Source organism: Vigna unguiculata, chromosome 2 (genome assembly GCF_004118075.2).
Source record: "Vigna unguiculata cultivar IT97K-499-35 chromosome 2, ASM411807v1, whole genome shotgun sequence".
Classification (NCBI taxonomy): domain Eukaryota; kingdom Viridiplantae; phylum Streptophyta; class Magnoliopsida; order Fabales; family Fabaceae; genus Vigna; species Vigna unguiculata.
In genome coordinates this window covers 32,464,934-32,481,594 of record NC_040280.1, presented here as the reverse complement: position 1 = coordinate 32,481,594, position 16,661 = coordinate 32,464,934, and the positions used below count along the sequence as shown (strand labels likewise).

At 32.3% G+C, this 16,661-nt stretch overlaps 4 protein-coding genes across 8 annotated transcripts; 2 read left to right on the top strand and 2 right to left on the bottom strand.

Annotated features, from left to right (window-relative positions):
* Positions 1-227: 227 nt before the first annotated feature.
* Positions 228-1,567, bottom strand: LOC114173460. The gene is made up of 2 exons (XM_028057889.1): positions 1,238-1,567; positions 228-1,076 (listed from the first exon to the last, which is right to left on the bottom strand). The coding sequence occupies exons 1-2, from the start codon at positions 1,466-1,468 to the stop codon at positions 462-464; spliced, it is 846 nt and encodes a 281-aa protein (XP_027913690.1). The 5' UTR covers positions 1,469-1,567; the 3' UTR covers positions 228-461.
* Positions 1,568-3,356: 1,789 nt separating this feature from the next.
* LOC114174318 lies at positions 3,357-6,626 on the top strand. The gene is given in 4 exon segments (XM_028059150.1): positions 3,357-3,848; positions 5,849-6,106; positions 6,207-6,227; positions 6,229-6,626. Coding segments are annotated over 4 exon segments (708 nt in total). The 5' UTR covers positions 3,357-3,458; the 3' UTR covers positions 6,268-6,626.
* Positions 3,730-13,561, bottom strand: LOC114174317 (probable acyl-activating enzyme 1, peroxisomal). Of its 5 annotated transcripts, none has more exons than XM_028059148.1 (6): positions 13,290-13,561; positions 11,646-13,125; positions 11,472-11,557; positions 10,626-10,875; positions 8,564-8,749; positions 3,730-3,880 (listed from the first exon to the last, which is right to left on the bottom strand). In XM_028059148.1, exons 1-2 carry the CDS (start codon positions 13,530-13,532, stop codon positions 11,671-11,673), a joined length of 1,698 nt encoding a protein of 565 aa, XP_027914949.1. In that variant the 5' UTR covers positions 13,533-13,561; the 3' UTR covers positions 3,730-3,880; positions 8,564-8,749; positions 10,626-10,875; positions 11,472-11,557; positions 11,646-11,670. The 5 variants fall into 5 exon arrangements, with proteins under 5 accessions (XP_027914949.1, XP_027914946.1, XP_027914947.1 ...); XM_028059145.1 differs by having other exon boundaries at positions 8,564-8,733; XM_028059146.1 differs by lacking the exon at positions 3,730-3,880 and adding an exon at positions 5,779-5,978.
* On the top strand, positions 9,432-10,619 carry LOC114174319 (ethylene-responsive transcription factor ERF020-like). Its single transcript, XM_028059151.1, has one exon. The coding sequence runs from the start codon at positions 9,485-9,487 to the stop codon at positions 10,013-10,015; it is 531 nt and encodes a 176-aa protein (XP_027914952.1). The 5' UTR covers positions 9,432-9,484; the 3' UTR covers positions 10,016-10,619.
* Positions 13,562-16,661: the final 3,100 nt, after the last annotated feature.

The window sequence follows — 16,661 nt, the reverse complement described above, 5'->3', positions numbered from 1 at the left end:
CACTCCTAAGCATTACAAGATTTCTTTATACGTCACTGAAACTTATCGTGTTACACATGATTTAAAAAAAGATTATATTGCCTTAATATTAAATGTATCTATTTATAGGTGGATCGTTTTCTTAGATGGACCACACTTTATAGTTTATTTTGGAATAATAATATTGTGATTTTTAGACACGTTAACATTATCACAGATTTTAAAAATGTGATTGAAATTGAATAAAATTTACAAAAAGTAAATTAAAACTCAGATTAGTGATGAATATATTCCAATGAGTTGCGGAATAAACACTTCTCCTCAACTGTATTTATGAAAGAACAGGAGGACAGTGAGAATATATGATATTATAATAGTCTACGGCTAGGCGATTATGTTACATCATAATCTCGGACCTAAAGTAAAGGACACTGAAATGGGAATGATCTAATGACACATTGCTCCTCCTACTACTAATTAACTCAGGTGACTACCACAGGTGTAGGAGCTGCTGCAATGGTGAGGTAAGATCGAGTTGAATGTTGAGGGGTATATGTGGTATGTGTTTCAAAGGATGTTGTTTGATTGAACCCAGACCACTTCATTTGCATGAAACTACTCTTCCTCCACGGACCCACATGCATTTTCTTCTCCTTCATTGATTTCTTTGCAGCATTGCACATTACTCGAACAATCGCACATAAGTTCTCCGCTTTTCCAATATAAAACTCAGGCAAACACGACACCAGATGCTGGTAATTTTCACCCGCTTTTGCAATCTGAAACTGCTCTCTCAATTCCAATTCTATCAGTATATGAATCTGCTTCTTCCTTGTTGATGTCTTTGCAATCACTTCAATATATTCGTGACAACCTCCTGGATACTTTTTCGTCGTTCCCCATTTTGAAATGCAAAGCTTTGTACTGAATCCTCTGTCTCGGAGCTCCGTCACAACTTGTCTTCTCAGACAGCTCGTGCAATCCATAGGGTTTGCCTTCAAGCAGCCGCAGAAATCCGAACCCTTCACCTCTTCTATGATTCGACCAACCTCTCGTCTCAATTTTGACCCACTTACATGGTAACGCTCCAATGTTTCCTGAACAACAACAAATCATTTTATCAATATTCACTGTTCAAAGTTCACACGCAAATTTAAAAATCTCATCTTACATGTTGAATTTATTGTTCCATTATATATTTTAAAGATATCCTATCTAAGAACACGAAAATCAAACGAAAAAGGAAGAGTATTTGTACCTGAAGCAGTGAGACCTGAGATTCCCAATACAAAGTGTTATCTGGTGAGCCATCGGAATGGGTGTTGTCTTGGCACCATAGATCTTCATGCAGCTCTGATTCATTGGAATAATACTCTTCATCATTGAACATAAACACACTCTCTTCTAGGCTGTCCATCTTTATTCTTTCACTCTTCAACCAGAGAACAACTTCACCTTTCCTTTCTATCTTATTATTCGTGTGCACCATGCAATAACAAATTCATGAACAATATATTTTTTTTTAAGTTGGTGGAAGAAGAGATCATAAATTCACAAACAAAGTTATGCTCTTCTTACAAAAAAAATCAACATCTCCTCCACGTATTTATAGGCACACATCAATGCATGTGGCGTGTGTCTTTCATACCATCAAAATAATGGACATGCATGACGTTAGGTTAATTATAGTGTTACCATCCAATTTCTATTTCTTATTGATGCTTAATTGCCTATCATTGTTTTTGAGAAAGACTAATTCAGAACACAAACTTATCCACCAATAATTTAGCAAAATGTCTCTTCAAACAAAAGATTTTTCATAACCACAATAATTTTTGTCACCATGATTCAAACATTTAGTGATGTGTCCGTATACTTTACCATACTTTTTATTTTTTTTGGTATTAAAGGAAAAAAAAAATACATGACAATCTTTTTTCCTTACTGCTATTATTAGCCAGAAATATTTAGTGGTTGTTTCCTCGGATATAAATGATTCTATATTGTTTCTTGGTTTGTTTCTCTCTCAAATGGCCAAAAGTATTTAATTAGGGAAGAAAATATCTTGCACATTTTTCTTTGATTAAAATGAGGGCTCTGCATCAATATCTAATTGTGTGGTGTAGCTGTAGGAAGTGATCATCATCAACCACCGATCATAAACCAAAATATCTGTTATATCAATCTCAATTTCAGGACCACTTTGCTTTTTCTGGACTCTGAAATCACGTTAACATAATAAACATACGTTTGCCATATTCGTCATTTGAAGTAGGACGATAATATTTTGATATCCAAATTTGTTTACACAAGTTCATTTTTATTATGATTGTTTTATCTTCAAGTAAGTTGTCAAATTGTAGTTATCGGTGTTAAATAAATTTTTTCCTTTAAAATATTCAACCCTACGTTCTTGTCTTAAGCCTTGTTGAAAATAGAAAACAAGTTTATCACTGAAGTACCTACCAACTTCTTATCTTAACTATTGCCCTTACGAGAATTTTTTTAATACTACTACAATCCACTTTTAGAAATAAAACATTATTAAAAATCTAAACTTTTGTATTTATAAAAAATAGATTAAAGAGTAAAAAAGTGAATACAAAGTGTGTGTGAAAATTTGTTGAATATCAAAATAACATTATCTTTTTAAAAAGTTGTTTATGGATTTAAATTTATCATTGGTCCATAAATATATATACTCTTGTGTTCTTCTGCTACGGTTGATCATCAAACCTAGTGTATCTCGATGAGACTTTATAAAAGTATAGAGTTTATTTTAATAAATTTTAAAAAAATATAGTTAATTTGTTTAATAAAGTTTTATATTAATTAGAAATAATTAAGATAATTAGTATATAAATGAAATTTCCATAAATCAATTATTTTAAAATTTTGAATTAAAATCTTATTCTAATCTTACACATGAACATTTGTTTACGATCCGAATTTTTCCGATATCCTCTTAAATAAACTCTCACAATAAACTTACACAAACCGATACAAATTATTTCTAGCACTTTTAACATTTTGGTGGAGACTGATTAAGCATTAAAATATATTTTGTCCTTGGGTGGCAAGTTAAAATTAATTGTTACCCAGAGAATAATCTTGTGATTTATGAAAGTTTCTCTTCTCAAATTAGTTATTAGTCACTTATTGTATTAGCTTATGTCTTGTGAGTTTTTCCTTTTAAATTTTCTTTTGATCTTGTTGAATTGAATCCACACACCAAAAAAAAAGACACTAATGTGATTGATTAAAGCTATTTAAGAAGATAAACTTTTGTTGCTATTTTTAAATTTGAAATATTTATTCTAATTATATCATTGTTGTAGGAGAGAGAGTTATGGTGCAGTTCGTTGAGAGAAAAGAGATGTGGCTAATAAACTCACCTCATTATCCTCTCTTATCCACACATGCAAATGCAACGATGACGCTGCAACACATTTCACTTTCTCTCTCCAAACCCAAAATCCATGGCTGTAAACCCTTTCCCCCTTTCATGCTCCAAAACCCCCATTCTCCGTCTCCCCGCCCCTCCCAAACCGCCGCTTCTCTGCCACCGCCACTCTCTGATCTGTCGCCGTTACGGTTACAGTTACAGTTACAGTTACCCTTCTTGCGCTCCCTCACTCACATGTAAAGCCGCCCAAGTTTCTGTCGCAGAAGAGTCATCGGCGTCCGGTGACAACTGGGTTCCGGTTGTTCCACTGGCGGCGCTGCCAAGGGGGGAGCGGCGCGTGATCCTTCAGGACGGCGAGACCATACTGCTGCTGTGGTACAAAGATCAAGTTTTTGCCATTGAGAATAGGTCCCCTGCTGAAGGCGCCTACACTGAAGGCTTGCTCAATGCCAAGCTCACCCAGGTCACTTTCACTTCCTAATTTATGCAAATTTCCTGGGAAAGAGGAAAAATATAATCAGCATCACTCACCAATTAACCCTAAAAAATAAAGATTCTATTTTACATGTAACATATTCAAGGTTATAAACTATTGACTTGGTCCTTATTATAGTTACCCCCCATATTAAGTTGTTTTAGTTATATTTCTAGAAAAATTTAAGTTTTAGTCTTTATATGACAAAATTATAAGTTTTAGTCCTTGCACGTGAATGAAAGTCAATATATGAAGTCCGAATTCTTCAAAATTTGAAATGTAGTATCCATTTCTAATACCGATTCTCCTCAAATAGTTCCAAATAGGTTTCCATTTTTTTTTTCCTAAGGTATGGTTTGAATACTTTTGAATAGTATATGAGACAATCATATTCGTACGTAGGTCACGAGAGAAATTGGAGTACATACTCTTTCATTCATTCTTTGAAGAGATCCAAAATGGATTCAAAAAGGGCTGAATATTAGATTTGTGGACACTGCAAGCTTCGATTTTTGTATAAATAATGAGAGACAAGGTTTTGGAACATTAGTGGAGATATGAAGGTTTGAGCTTCTTAAATTGGTTGATGAACTAAACTTAGAAGTTGTGTTTTTTTTTTAGTTCTGGATGATAACAAGGCATCTATAATGCAAGACTCGTAAATTTAAAACCTAGATCTTATAAGAAGCTCTTAGTGTATAACGTTGATGTGGTATGGTACAGGGCTTAAAATTAAGACCTGGGTTTTTTAAGAGTTAAAAAAAAAAACTAATACCAACGTGAACGTGACTTCAAACCAACATTAAATTAATATTTAACTAGAATAAGTAAATTAATTTTTTAAGTTGTATAAAGTTGAAGTGGGAATAAAAAATTAATAAGTGTGGATGTTATGAGGTCTCACCATTGGAGTAAAACTTGTAAAAGTTATTTAAAAGTGATGTGAGATGGTCGGATCCACTTAAAGTAAAATAAGATTGCTTGAGAATTTCTTAGAAAAAAACCCTTGCATTGTAGATGCTCTAACGTGAAGGAAAAATTAGCGTTAGATGGTAATGTAGCAATGCTCTTGAATGGTAAGGTATTATATATTAGGAATCTAAGTGTGAGTCTAAGTCCCACATTGAGTAAAAATGAGAAAGTTGAGCATCATCTAAGGATCAAGGCCCATAAATCCATCGTCTTAAGATTTTAGGTTGAGAGTAGTGTCAATGTCTTATGTGGTTGGGTTCAGGTCTCATTGATGTTATATCTTTCCAGTAAAACCTCCTCTGTAAACCTAACATTATATAGAGCAATACTTGTTTTCAGTTTTACCATGAATATTTATATTGATATAGTTGATTAATATAAACAAAAACTGTATTTTTTTATGATCACATATTTCTTTTTGTAAATTGTGATCATCATAGTTATGAATTAACGTGAAAGGTCAACATCTCTTTATCAATATTTTGCATCTATTTTATATATTTTGGTTCACATATTCATGATGTATTGTGTCTTAAATTTGAAAAAATTTATTTGTCCCCATATTTGTATCTTATCGTATCTGTGTAACCAGGCTTCATAGAAGTTAAGTCCCGATTTCCCCTGTAACATCGAAAAAACTCATGCTAAAATTCCCCGCTAAAAATAATTGTTCAGAGAGTAAAAATTATAGTTTCCTCATACAGGAACTAAAGCTTAAAATGATGGCAATCATAGGGACCAAATGAATAGTTTAACCTTTTATAACCTACACTACTTGCTACTTGTAAATTGGGATACCAATTCCCTGCCCTGGTAGCATGATCGTAAAATGAAACATGAGATTGTGAGACAGTTCTTTGTGTTTCCAGTGTGTTGTGTTTTTTTTTTCTTTCTCTTATTTTTCAAATAAAAAATCACTTTTAGCATTATGCTGAAGCAGTGGCTATTGAGTTAAAAGTTTAATGATTTAGCATATTTGAAAATCCTATGATGAATGTGTTACAATTATTATGCAGGATGGATGCATAGTTTGCCCTTCAACTGATAGCACATTTGATCTTCGAACAGGAGATGTCAAAGAATGGTATCCAAAAAATCCTGTTCTGAGAGTTCTCACACCCGCTTTGAGGAAACTCTTTACCTATCCTGTGAAAACAGATGAACAAAATATCTACATCAGCCTGAGAGGTGGAAAAACCGATGCTTCTGCAGAAATTGTCTTTAGTGGGAAGGCTCAACCTGGTGTAACTGCAACTGATGTCAATGTTGAAGAGGTAACAACTATAACAAACTGATAATCAATCTGAACCTATGCTATTACATTACATAGCTGCCCTTTTGACTTATTTCACTAGTTTTGTATGACATGATTAGGTTAGAATGGTTGTTGATGAGGATCAAGAGGGATTTGGTTTTACTGGGAAGAATGAAATAATAAATGGGAGAGCAGCAGTTATTGGTTTCCTCCTGTTGTTGGATTTTGAGCTCTTAACAGGTAAGGGTCTTTTAAAGGGAACAGGTTTCTTGGACTTCTTATACTCTGTCTCTAATGCTTTCAATTAGACATCATCTGTGTTATATCAGCTACCAAAATATTCATCTGATCCTCAGCAGGGTAATATGTCCTGTTAGTATTCACATTTCCATTTTGTAAGTTCTGTATCTAGTGTTGTATATCGTGAGTTTAGATCTTGGTAAATGTACAACCTTTTGTTTCGTGTTTTTGATGTTACTCTCTGTATACCATACACATTTTTAAAGGTCATAATTCACAGTGACATTTTTAATGTTGTCTTCTCCCTGCATTTGGGGATAGTTGATCATCATCAAGTTCTTGTTTGGTTTGTGGTATAGAAAATATAACTCAACCCATTCATGTGTTTTGACCCAACTGTGTAAGCTTTGGAACTTATGGTTTTTATTCACCAACAACCTTTTTCACTTTCAGTATTTTCTTTACAAATTTTTCAAATGGGAAAATATATTGAAGATATGGTGACAATGTTTTATCAATACTGTGCATTGTCTATACACAACATAGAACAGTCTTAATTGAATTTAAGGTAAAGGAATAATAATCGTTTAGAAAAAACAAAATCGTTAATAAATTAGTACATAATGTATTACGCAATTTAATTAGTTTTATTAGACAATTTAATTGTCTAACAAAGTACTTCACCAATTGCTAAATTTCTTGATCCAACAAGTGGAAAGGTGATATTTTTATGAAATCTTTTTTAAGCCACGAAAGGAGAATTATTTTGTTGTCAAAATGTACACAAGTTGCTGATTGGAATCAACCCACGAAAGGATAAATTTACACTTTTTTGCGTCTACTGCATTAGATATTTGTTGTTAGATGTGGTTCTCATTAAATTTTGGAACCCAGGTTGAACTCTTCAACCAATATTCTCTTCACACAAATGCCTCTAGTTCCAGGGATTCTCTTCAACCATTAATTAAGTATATAGATTAAGGTTGACTTTTTAAGATACTCTTTTACAAATTTTTATTGAGTTTAAGACAACACGCAATGAACTCTGGTTGTCTGTTGTTTCCAATACGATTCTGGGTTGTTAATGAAACATCATTAATGTCATGGTGTAAACAGAAAAGAACAAATTTTCACTTTTCAATGTCCACTTTGAATTCCTACTTAGGCTTTTAAATGAAAAATGATTTTTTAATATTTGAAAACTTTTTCTTACAACCTTAGATGTTATCTTCTAAGTGATTTTTTATTATTTTATATTTTTAATATTCAAAAACTACTTAAAAGATAACACATCATGTTATAAAAGAAAATTCTCAAAATTTAGTAGTCAAAATATCATTGTTGTATATTTGTTCTTTATTGAATGAATGGATCCCAAATCATTTTTGTACTATTTTGTTAACACAAGTGGCTCTACTTGCAAACCTAATTTTCTTCAACTTCTTGTTCTCATCATACACACACCATCTATCACCATCATTTTCTTAACTCTCGCAACTTTTATTTAATGAAGAAAGCGAACATGGTATTACTATCCTTGTAAAACAAATGAAACATTTCTGTCCAAACTTTTGCATCGGTTCTTGGAATATAGGTTGTATACAAAATGACATAGCACATGTGGACATGTATAACTTGCATTTGGCATGAAAATTCTTCTTTTTCTTTCCACCATTGAATCACAGTTATGTAAATCGTGTTTTTCTTTTTGTAAAAGCACAAAATTCGTGCAGTTTTTTTTTTTAATTATTAAAATGGGTAGTTTTAACAATAAATATACAGTTATCTAAGTATGAATTAAAAAAAAAAAGTGTTTTTCAACACGGTTTTTCTTAAGAAATTGTGATGATTAACACAATTTTAAAGTCTTAGGGTTTTACTAAGATACACCACTTTATTGAGTGCATTTGAAGAAAAAACCTTACCGATACATATTTTATCAAAATCATATTTGAAAGAATTAAAACATGATTTTTTAAATAATATAAAAAACGTGTACGGTTAAAAATATTTTAGGAATTTAAGATTAGTTAAAAGTTACACACATCGAATAAAACAGATAATATAAACAATTTTTTCTGGTAAAAAATAAATTTTCAAGTATTTTTAAAATTATATTTTGTCAAATAGTGACTAATAATAAAGTGACTTGACAAGGTTAGACATTATTTTGTTCACATTGAACATATCTCTATTATTAAATATTATGAAGTCGGCACGTGCTTATTCTACATACCTTAAGAAGAAGAGGTCTAAAGAAGGGTCCAACACGACATTACGCCAAACTCTATCTCGTGACGTCGCTTGTTACTCTCCACGCGCTAAGCATCACACCCACTCATTCACGCGCACACTTCTGGCTCCAAGTAGTTGTGTGCATTCTCATCCCTCGGAGATGCGCGTGGGCTTCCAAAGAAAAAAACTGAGCAAAGTTAATCAATTCACGTGTCACCGTATTCCCAACAAGTGGAAGACTCATTTCGAATACAAAAACATTGATAACGAGTTCAAATAAAATTTATTAACAAGTCAACAAAAATTAATTTTCTTAATAAAATTACGAAAATTGTGATAAAAATTTTATAAACGATACTTTCCCACAGGGATTTGATCATTTTTCATGATAACTAAGAAAGTAAAGTTATCATTTTTTCATTGATCATAGTGTATTTAATAAAAAAAAATCTTAATTGTATGAGTTATAAGAATTTCTATTGGTATCTACATGAAAAAATAATTAACATTTAAATTTTGACAATGTTTTCTTAATTATTCCACTTTTTATTTTTTTTAATTTTTAAATTAATTAGAAGATAACACTTTAACTTATAAAATAAATTGTCAAAATGTAATTATTAAGACATATATTTTGTTATATATATATATACGGTGTTGTTAGTATTCCTTTGTCCCTCCAAGTTGGTTGACTTTAATTAAGTATATGCATTTGCTTTGCTTCTGCTCTTTGGTTTTACTTTGACCTTGGAAAATTTTGACTTTCGATGCTTCCACCGTCCTCTTACTACTGTGTTGCCTCTTTCAATCTCTCTGACTCTTAAATTCTTCAACCTTATATAAACCACACCATCTTCCATCTCTTCTCTCACAGATTCAACAACCTCAATAATACAGATACCATAATCTCAGTTATACCCAAATGAGTAAAAGTTCAGCGCTGCATGCAACCAGTCCAAGTAGGGACAACAAGTTTAAGGGTGTTCGCCGTCGCAAATGGGGCAAGTGGGTGTCGGAGATTCGAGTTCCGGGAACCCAGGAGCGGCTCTGGCTGGGGACCTACATCACGCCGGAGGCGGCGGCGGTTGCTCACGACGTCGCCGTGTACTGTCTCAGAAGGCCTTCTTCGTTGGAGAAACTGAACTTGCCAGAAACCTTGTGTTCTTACAGTGGTCAGCTGAGGGACATGTCTCCGAGGTCTGTTCAGAAGGTGGCTTCCGACGTTGGCATGGATGTTGACGCCAGAAACATTGCCGCCGGCGGAAGTTCAAGTGGGGTGGCACAAAATCAGGAGAGTGAGAAGAAAATGGAGGAGATTGGAGCAGGTGGTGATCATTGTGATGAGTTTTGGTGGGATGGTTTGGAGGGTGGTGATTCTGGGACATGGAAAGGAAATGGTGAAGATTGTACAGATAGGAATGGCTTGAACATTTCCATTGAAGACTATCTTTAGGTGCAGAAATGAAGCAGAAACTTTTCCCTAGCCGTCAGTAACGAAAGAGAAGACGAAGAAGAAATGTTCAAGTGGTCAAGGTTTGAGCTACAGTGATGGTTTTTGACTTTGATGTGAATAGTCTAGATAGTTAAACTCACAAATCAAAAGAAAAGTAATTTCTCTTAGCATTTCCTCGTGTTTACATCAGCTGATGTAATTTTAGCTTTCTTTTTGAAGCAAAGAAAAAAGAAACTAAAAAGGCCAGAAAAGGAAGGTTATCCACTCAAAAACCAAAGAAAAATGAAATTGGTCAACTTGACACTTTCACACACATTTGCATTTGTGCAAATTGCTATAATCCCTGGAAAACGCATCAAGACTTGAATGCGTTTACCTTTTGTTTTTTAACCACAGACACAGTTCAGCATTGCGGAAAATATTTCTTCATAAGAATGAATAATTACCATTCAGTGTCTCCTGTTACCAGTAATTTTTCAACCTATAAATTATATAAATTAAACTAAACAGGTGGAAATCACGTTTTGTGTAAAAGTTAAAAGTAATGGTTCAAACTGATTATGAAAAAGAGAAAACTGGTTATGTAAGTATTTAAGGAGTGAAGAGTTACCTTGATTAGTTGGCATTTTTGTCGAATAGCTGGTGGGCACACAAAAGTAGCAACCAACTGTAGACAACTACGGAGCACGGAGACAGAATCGCTACGCGTCATGTATGCACAGCGAAATCAAATACTCCCACTAAAAGTCAGAGTACGCTCATAATATTTTGGAATTTTGAAATCAGCAGATCAGCGGAAAAAACAATTCTCTAAATTTATACTTCAGTTTTGACCTTGTAAAAAAGCGAGTTAGCATCACCTGCACGAGTAAGCTTTTGCAAGTGAGGAACAGGACAATCGTAAAAGACTAAAAATTGATTGAGTTTTATATACATTTTTTAAAACAAAATACAAGTTCGTTTTATTAACTGCCAGCATTAATATTAATTTTTACAATAGTGAATTGATTGCAAGTATAAATTTTCTTTCTTTAATTCTATAATTTAAAAAAAAAATCTAAATTTAAAGTGGTCAATTATTGGTAACTAAAAATGAGAATCACTTCGAGCCCAGGGCATGTCTCACCTAGCGATGCAGAGCTTACAAGGGACGGGTCAGTTTCGAACTCCAATCTCATTGCTATATTCATAACTTCTAAAGTTTTTTTTTTTTTCCTTAAGAACAGAGATAGAAATAAGTGTTTTGTTCTTGTGCAAAAGGTAGATGTGATGTCATGCAATAAAAAAAAATCGTCTAACTTACTCTATTATTGATAGAAAATGAATTTTAATAATCTTTATTTAAAAAGTTATTACAAACTACAAATAATAAGACAATAATCTCTTAATCACACCTACAGATAAAAACATAAATAAAAACACAATATACATTTAATATGTTAATATGGTTTAGTACCTTAAAACCTATATTCTGACTGAGGAAAGATAGGTGGTTCATTGGACTTGTCATAAGTATCTTATCTTTGTTGCAGCATTGAACAACTGTACATAAATCACACAAATAGACAGATTTTATTTTATGTATAAATAAACATCACAACCTGAAAGAACAAGAATTAAGAGACATCACATTCAAGTTTCAGAATCATCATGCTTTATAAACGGCTAGTGTTCTTAGTCAAGCTTCCCAAGGCCCTTGCCTTCTCCCTCAGAACAAATTTCTGTGTTTTCCCAGTTGATGTCTTTGGCAGATCAGCAAACACCACAGTTCGAGGAGCCATATAATGAGGCAAACGATTCCGACAAAACTGGATTATCTCCTCTGCTGTAGCAGTGCAACCCTCCTTGAGTTTCACAAATGCACAAGGTGTCTCTCCCCAATACTCATCAGGTCTCCCAACAACAGCTGCTTCAAGAACTGCTGGATGACTGAAAATCACTCCTTCTAACTCAATTGTGCTAATATTTTCTCCCCCAGAGATGATGATATCCTTTGACCGATCCTTAAGTTCAATGTATCCATCAGGGTGCTTCACTCCCAAATCACCACTCCGAAACCATCCACCTTTAAATGCTTCTTGTGTTGCTTCCAAATCTTTCAGATACCCATTCATGATAGTGTTGCCTCTGAACATCACCTCACCGATGGTTTTTGCATCAGCTGGCACACTCTTCATTGTTTGGGGATCTTTAACATCTAGATCCTCCAATCCAACATGAGCCACTCCTTGTCGGGCTTTGAGTTTTGCTTGTGCAACTCGAGACAGATTGTTCCATTCTGGTTTCCACGTACAAATTGTCGATGGACCATAAGTTTCTGTCAAACCATAGGAATGAGTCACAACAAATCCTAGCTCTTCCATCCGAAAGATCACATCCGGCGGAGGGGGTGCAGCACCTGTCATCACTTCAACCTTCCCAGGAAGTGGCTTCCGCACTTCAGGTGGTGAATTGATTATCATGTTTAAAACTGTGGGTGCACCTGCCATGTGTGTAACCTTGTGCCTAAAAACATTGCCAAATATCCCTTCAGCAGTCACATTTCTTTGGCAGACATTTGTGCCACCTTGAACAGCAATTCCCCAAGGGAGGCACCAACCATTGCAATGAAACATGGGAACACACCACAGATACACCGGCATAGACTTCATCTCGTTGAGCAGAACAGTAGCCAGAGAATTAAGATAGGCACCTCTGTGACTATAGATCACACCCTTAGGTTTGGATGTAGTCCCAGAAGTGTAATTGAGTGAGATTGGATCCCATTCATCTTTTGGCCTCCTCACCTCGAATCCAAGGTCCCCTCTTTCTACAAGATCCTCGTATATCAAATTGTTGCTAGCATGGGGAGGTGATCGGTCACCACACTCCAAAATCAAGACCAATTGGGGAAGGTTAGTGGTGGTTTTTGAAAGAATTTGAAGTGCCCCTCGAGCAATATCGAGTAATTGATAATCAACGAAAATGAGTTTAGCCTCAGAATGTTTGAGCAACAGTGAAACCATTGCAGAATCGTGACGTGTATTTAGGGTGCAGAGAACAGCCCCTGACATGGGAACAGCAAAATGTAGTTCATACATAGCTGGAACATTAGGGGCCAATACAGCAACCTGATCAAGCTCAAAACAATCAAAATTAGTTCGATATGCAACACGATCCACTAAAAACAAACGAATCAAACCAAACATAACAAAAAATAAAAAAGTTTGACTTTTTATCCAATCGATGTAAACGGTGAAATTGAGGAAAATGGTTGGGAGCGAAAGAAACAAACCACATCGCGGGGAGCAAGACCAACACCGAGCTGAGAAATGGAAGAAGCGAGTTTGACGCAACGCTGGTGCGTCTGTTGCCACGTGTAGGTAACGTCACCGAAGACGACGGAAAGTCTGTGCCGGTAAACGACGGCGGCGCGTTCCAAGAAGGTGATCGGAGTGAGCGGAACATAGTTGGCAGAACAGCGGATACTTCCTTCCATCTCTCTCTTTCTTTTGGATTCGCTGATTGAAAGATCCATCTACCAGACTTATTTATGAGTCGTGACGTGATTCGAAGAGTAATATCACCATAACTCATTTTTTAGTTACAGTTCACTCTAAAGTACTATTGTTTTTCCAGTAATTATATAATTTAAATATATCTTTCGTTTCTTAATTTTCTATGAATTTTAAAATTAGTATATTTTAAAATTTTGAACTAATTTATTTTAATCAAATTTTATTAAATTTATTTTATGTTTGATATGTATTTTAGGATTGTATGTAAGTTGTTTATCATATTTGACATATTTTGTTTTAATGTTAAGTCAAATACGCGTCACTTATCAAATAAACTTAACAAAATTTGATTAAAATGATTAAATTTACATATTTCGAAAAATGAAAGACTAGATTGATTCAAAGTTTTGAAATAAACTAATTATAAAATCTACTGAAAATTAAGAGACCAAAATCATATTTAACTCATTTAATTATTATTTAATTCTAAATAACTATATTACCATTTATTTTAAAATAATTATATCATATGATTTATTTTTAAAATATTATTCGTTTCTCATGTAATTAACACTCATTTGGAGGGATTGAAGTTATGATTAAAATGTGAAAGGGTTATAAAAAGGAGAGGTAGGAGGTGGAATGAATTTATTTTGATACTCACAAGATAAAAAGTACATTCATTTAATAACTCAATTTAATTATATTTGTTTTATTATACTTACCTTTTTCTTTCATTTATATTTTACGATCTATTATAATAATATAATATTGTGTGTTAGAATTTTAAGTTAGAAAGTAAAATAAATATAATTAAATAAATGTATTTTATTCGGTGAGCAACATCACCGCCTATAGAAAGAGTCATGTGTGGGATCAAGTAATCAAATAAATTGGAATAGGATAAGGTAGTTGCTTTTGTTTTTCTTATCTTTTCTCAAATTTTTATGCACGTCCAACACCATGGTTCTTTCCTCTATGCGGCAATACGACAAAAGTTATTAAGAAATAGGATCATACAAATTAAACAAAAGTTAAATATATTTTATTCTTTAAGTTTTGTTATGAAATTAAATTCTTTTAAATTTTCCTGCACTTTGATCCTTAAATATTAAAAATATATACATATGATTATTTTAATCAACCAATTTAGCCTCAGTATAAATAAATACATAAATATATACATTTTATTTATAGTTTACTAATTTTTAAATATTGTCTTTTAAAAACTTTTACAACATGAAGAGGAATATAAAAACACAACTATAAAAATACAAACAACTACTATTCATGAAATGCTATATCAATATTGTTCACTACTCTCATGCAACCTTATCTACTTATGTTAACACATGATCAGTGATAGAATTTGAAAGAAAAAAAATTGTCAATGTCAAATTAATTTTTTTATATATAAATTATTATTTTTAGTTAAAAAAATTATTATACGAAATAAATGTAGTCCAAGACACATCAATCAAATTTTCCTGTATGGAACAAAACAACAAAATATTTATATCTCACAATTTAGAATTATATTAGGTTTAATTATGTCATTTTGGAGTCAAAATCTTAAAATGTTATCTAAATTTTTAAAATCTTAAATTGGTCATCTTTTTTTGTTAAAATGCCTCACGTTTGCCCTTTCTCTTAAGTCAAGGTTGACGCCGTTACAGAGGGAGTATCACGTGTCAGTTCCTCGATTTTTTGAATTTTTTTAAAAAAATCAAAAAAATTGCCACATGTCAAGCTGTCATCGTGCCATGTGGCAGTGACATAATGATGTGACAGTAACAGTGACACGTGTTAGTATTATGCCAGGTGTCATTTTCTTAGTCTCAATTTGGTCCCTTTATTTTAATTTGTCTCAATTTAGTCCCAATTTTTGTAAAAATTAACAATTTTGTCCCTCTCCAAATTGAAATCAAATTTAATTTCTATATAAATGTACACAAATATTTCCATCAAAATTGATATTTCAAGTAAATATTTTTAACCAACTTAAGTTCATTTAATTAATATTTTACATTGAACTTTATTTTAAATTGTTTTAAAGTTGTTAATAAAAAATAATGTTAATAGAAAAAAAATCATAAATTAACTAGTTCATGTAACAATAAAACACATATAAATTTAAAATTTGAAAACAATTTTAAGTAAGTTGAATGTGAAACACAATTTTAAATAAACTTAGCTATGTTACAAATATATAATAAAAACATCAATTTGAATAAAAATATCAAATTTCATAAAAATATTTGTATAACATTTATATAAAATTAATTTTTGTTTCAATTTGGAGAGGGACAAAATTGTTCATTTTTACAAAAATTGGGACTAAATTGAAACAAATTAAAATAAAGGGATCAAATTGAGACTAAAAGAATGACACCTGGCATAATACTGACATGTGTCATTGTCACTACCACATCACTTTGTCACAACCACGTGGCACGATGACAGCTTGACACGTGTCAATTTTTTTGATTTTTTTTAAAATTAAAAAAAATTTAAAATTAAAAAAAAAAATTATAACAAAAATTCAAAAAGTCGAAGAACTGACAGTGACACTCTTTCTAACGGCGTCGACCTTGACTTAACAGAAAGGGCAAACGTGAGACATTTTAACAAAAAATAATCAATTAGAGACTTTTAAAAATTTGGGTATCATTTTGAGATTGACTCCAAAATGGAGACCAAAGACATAATTAAACCATTATATTAATTTGGGAAAAAATATGATCAAGGTCCATACTAATTTCATACAAAAATTTTTAAAATCATAATTATAATTTATACTAATTTGAAAAGAAAAACTTAAATTTATAGAAACATCGTAATAGGAGAATTATAAATGTAACAAACACCATAAATCATAATACGATATTGATCTTGATTCAGGAGACATCATTCTTCAACTTATTTGTTTTTTGATCTTTGTTTCACAGTCTATTTTTTTTATCCTTTTGTATATTTTAAAACTTTCTTGATAAGTTAACGAGAAAGAACTTTATAACCAAAGACAAAATCCTGATTACTTTTATTAATAAATATCTATAAATGTTTTTATTTAATTTTTAAATAATAAAAGTATAAATAAAATGATTTGAGGATGATTTTTTTAACTTAAATATAAAAATGATATATAA

Bases quoted from the DNA above. Each gene is read 5' to 3' on its own strand.
- LOC114174317 (XM_028059148.1), bottom strand. From the start codon at position 13,532: ATGGATCTTTCAATCAGCGAATCCAAAAGAAAGAGAGAGATGGAAGGA. The intron at 13,126-13,289 runs GTTTGTTTCTTT...GAGCTTGATCAG, and splicing joins GTCTTGCTCCCCGCGATGTG to GTTGCTGTATTGGCCCCTAA.
- LOC114174319 (XM_028059151.1), top strand. From the start codon at position 9,485: ATGAGTAAAAGTTCAGCGCTGCATGCAACCAGTCCAAGTAGGGACAAC.
- LOC114173460 (XM_028057889.1), bottom strand. From the start codon at position 1,468: ATGGTGCACACGAATAATAAGATAGAAAGGAAAGGTGAAGTTGTTCTC. The intron at 1,077-1,237 runs GTACAAATACTC...GTTGTTGTTCAG, and splicing joins CTCAGGTCTCACTGCTTCAG to GAAACATTGGAGCGTTACCA.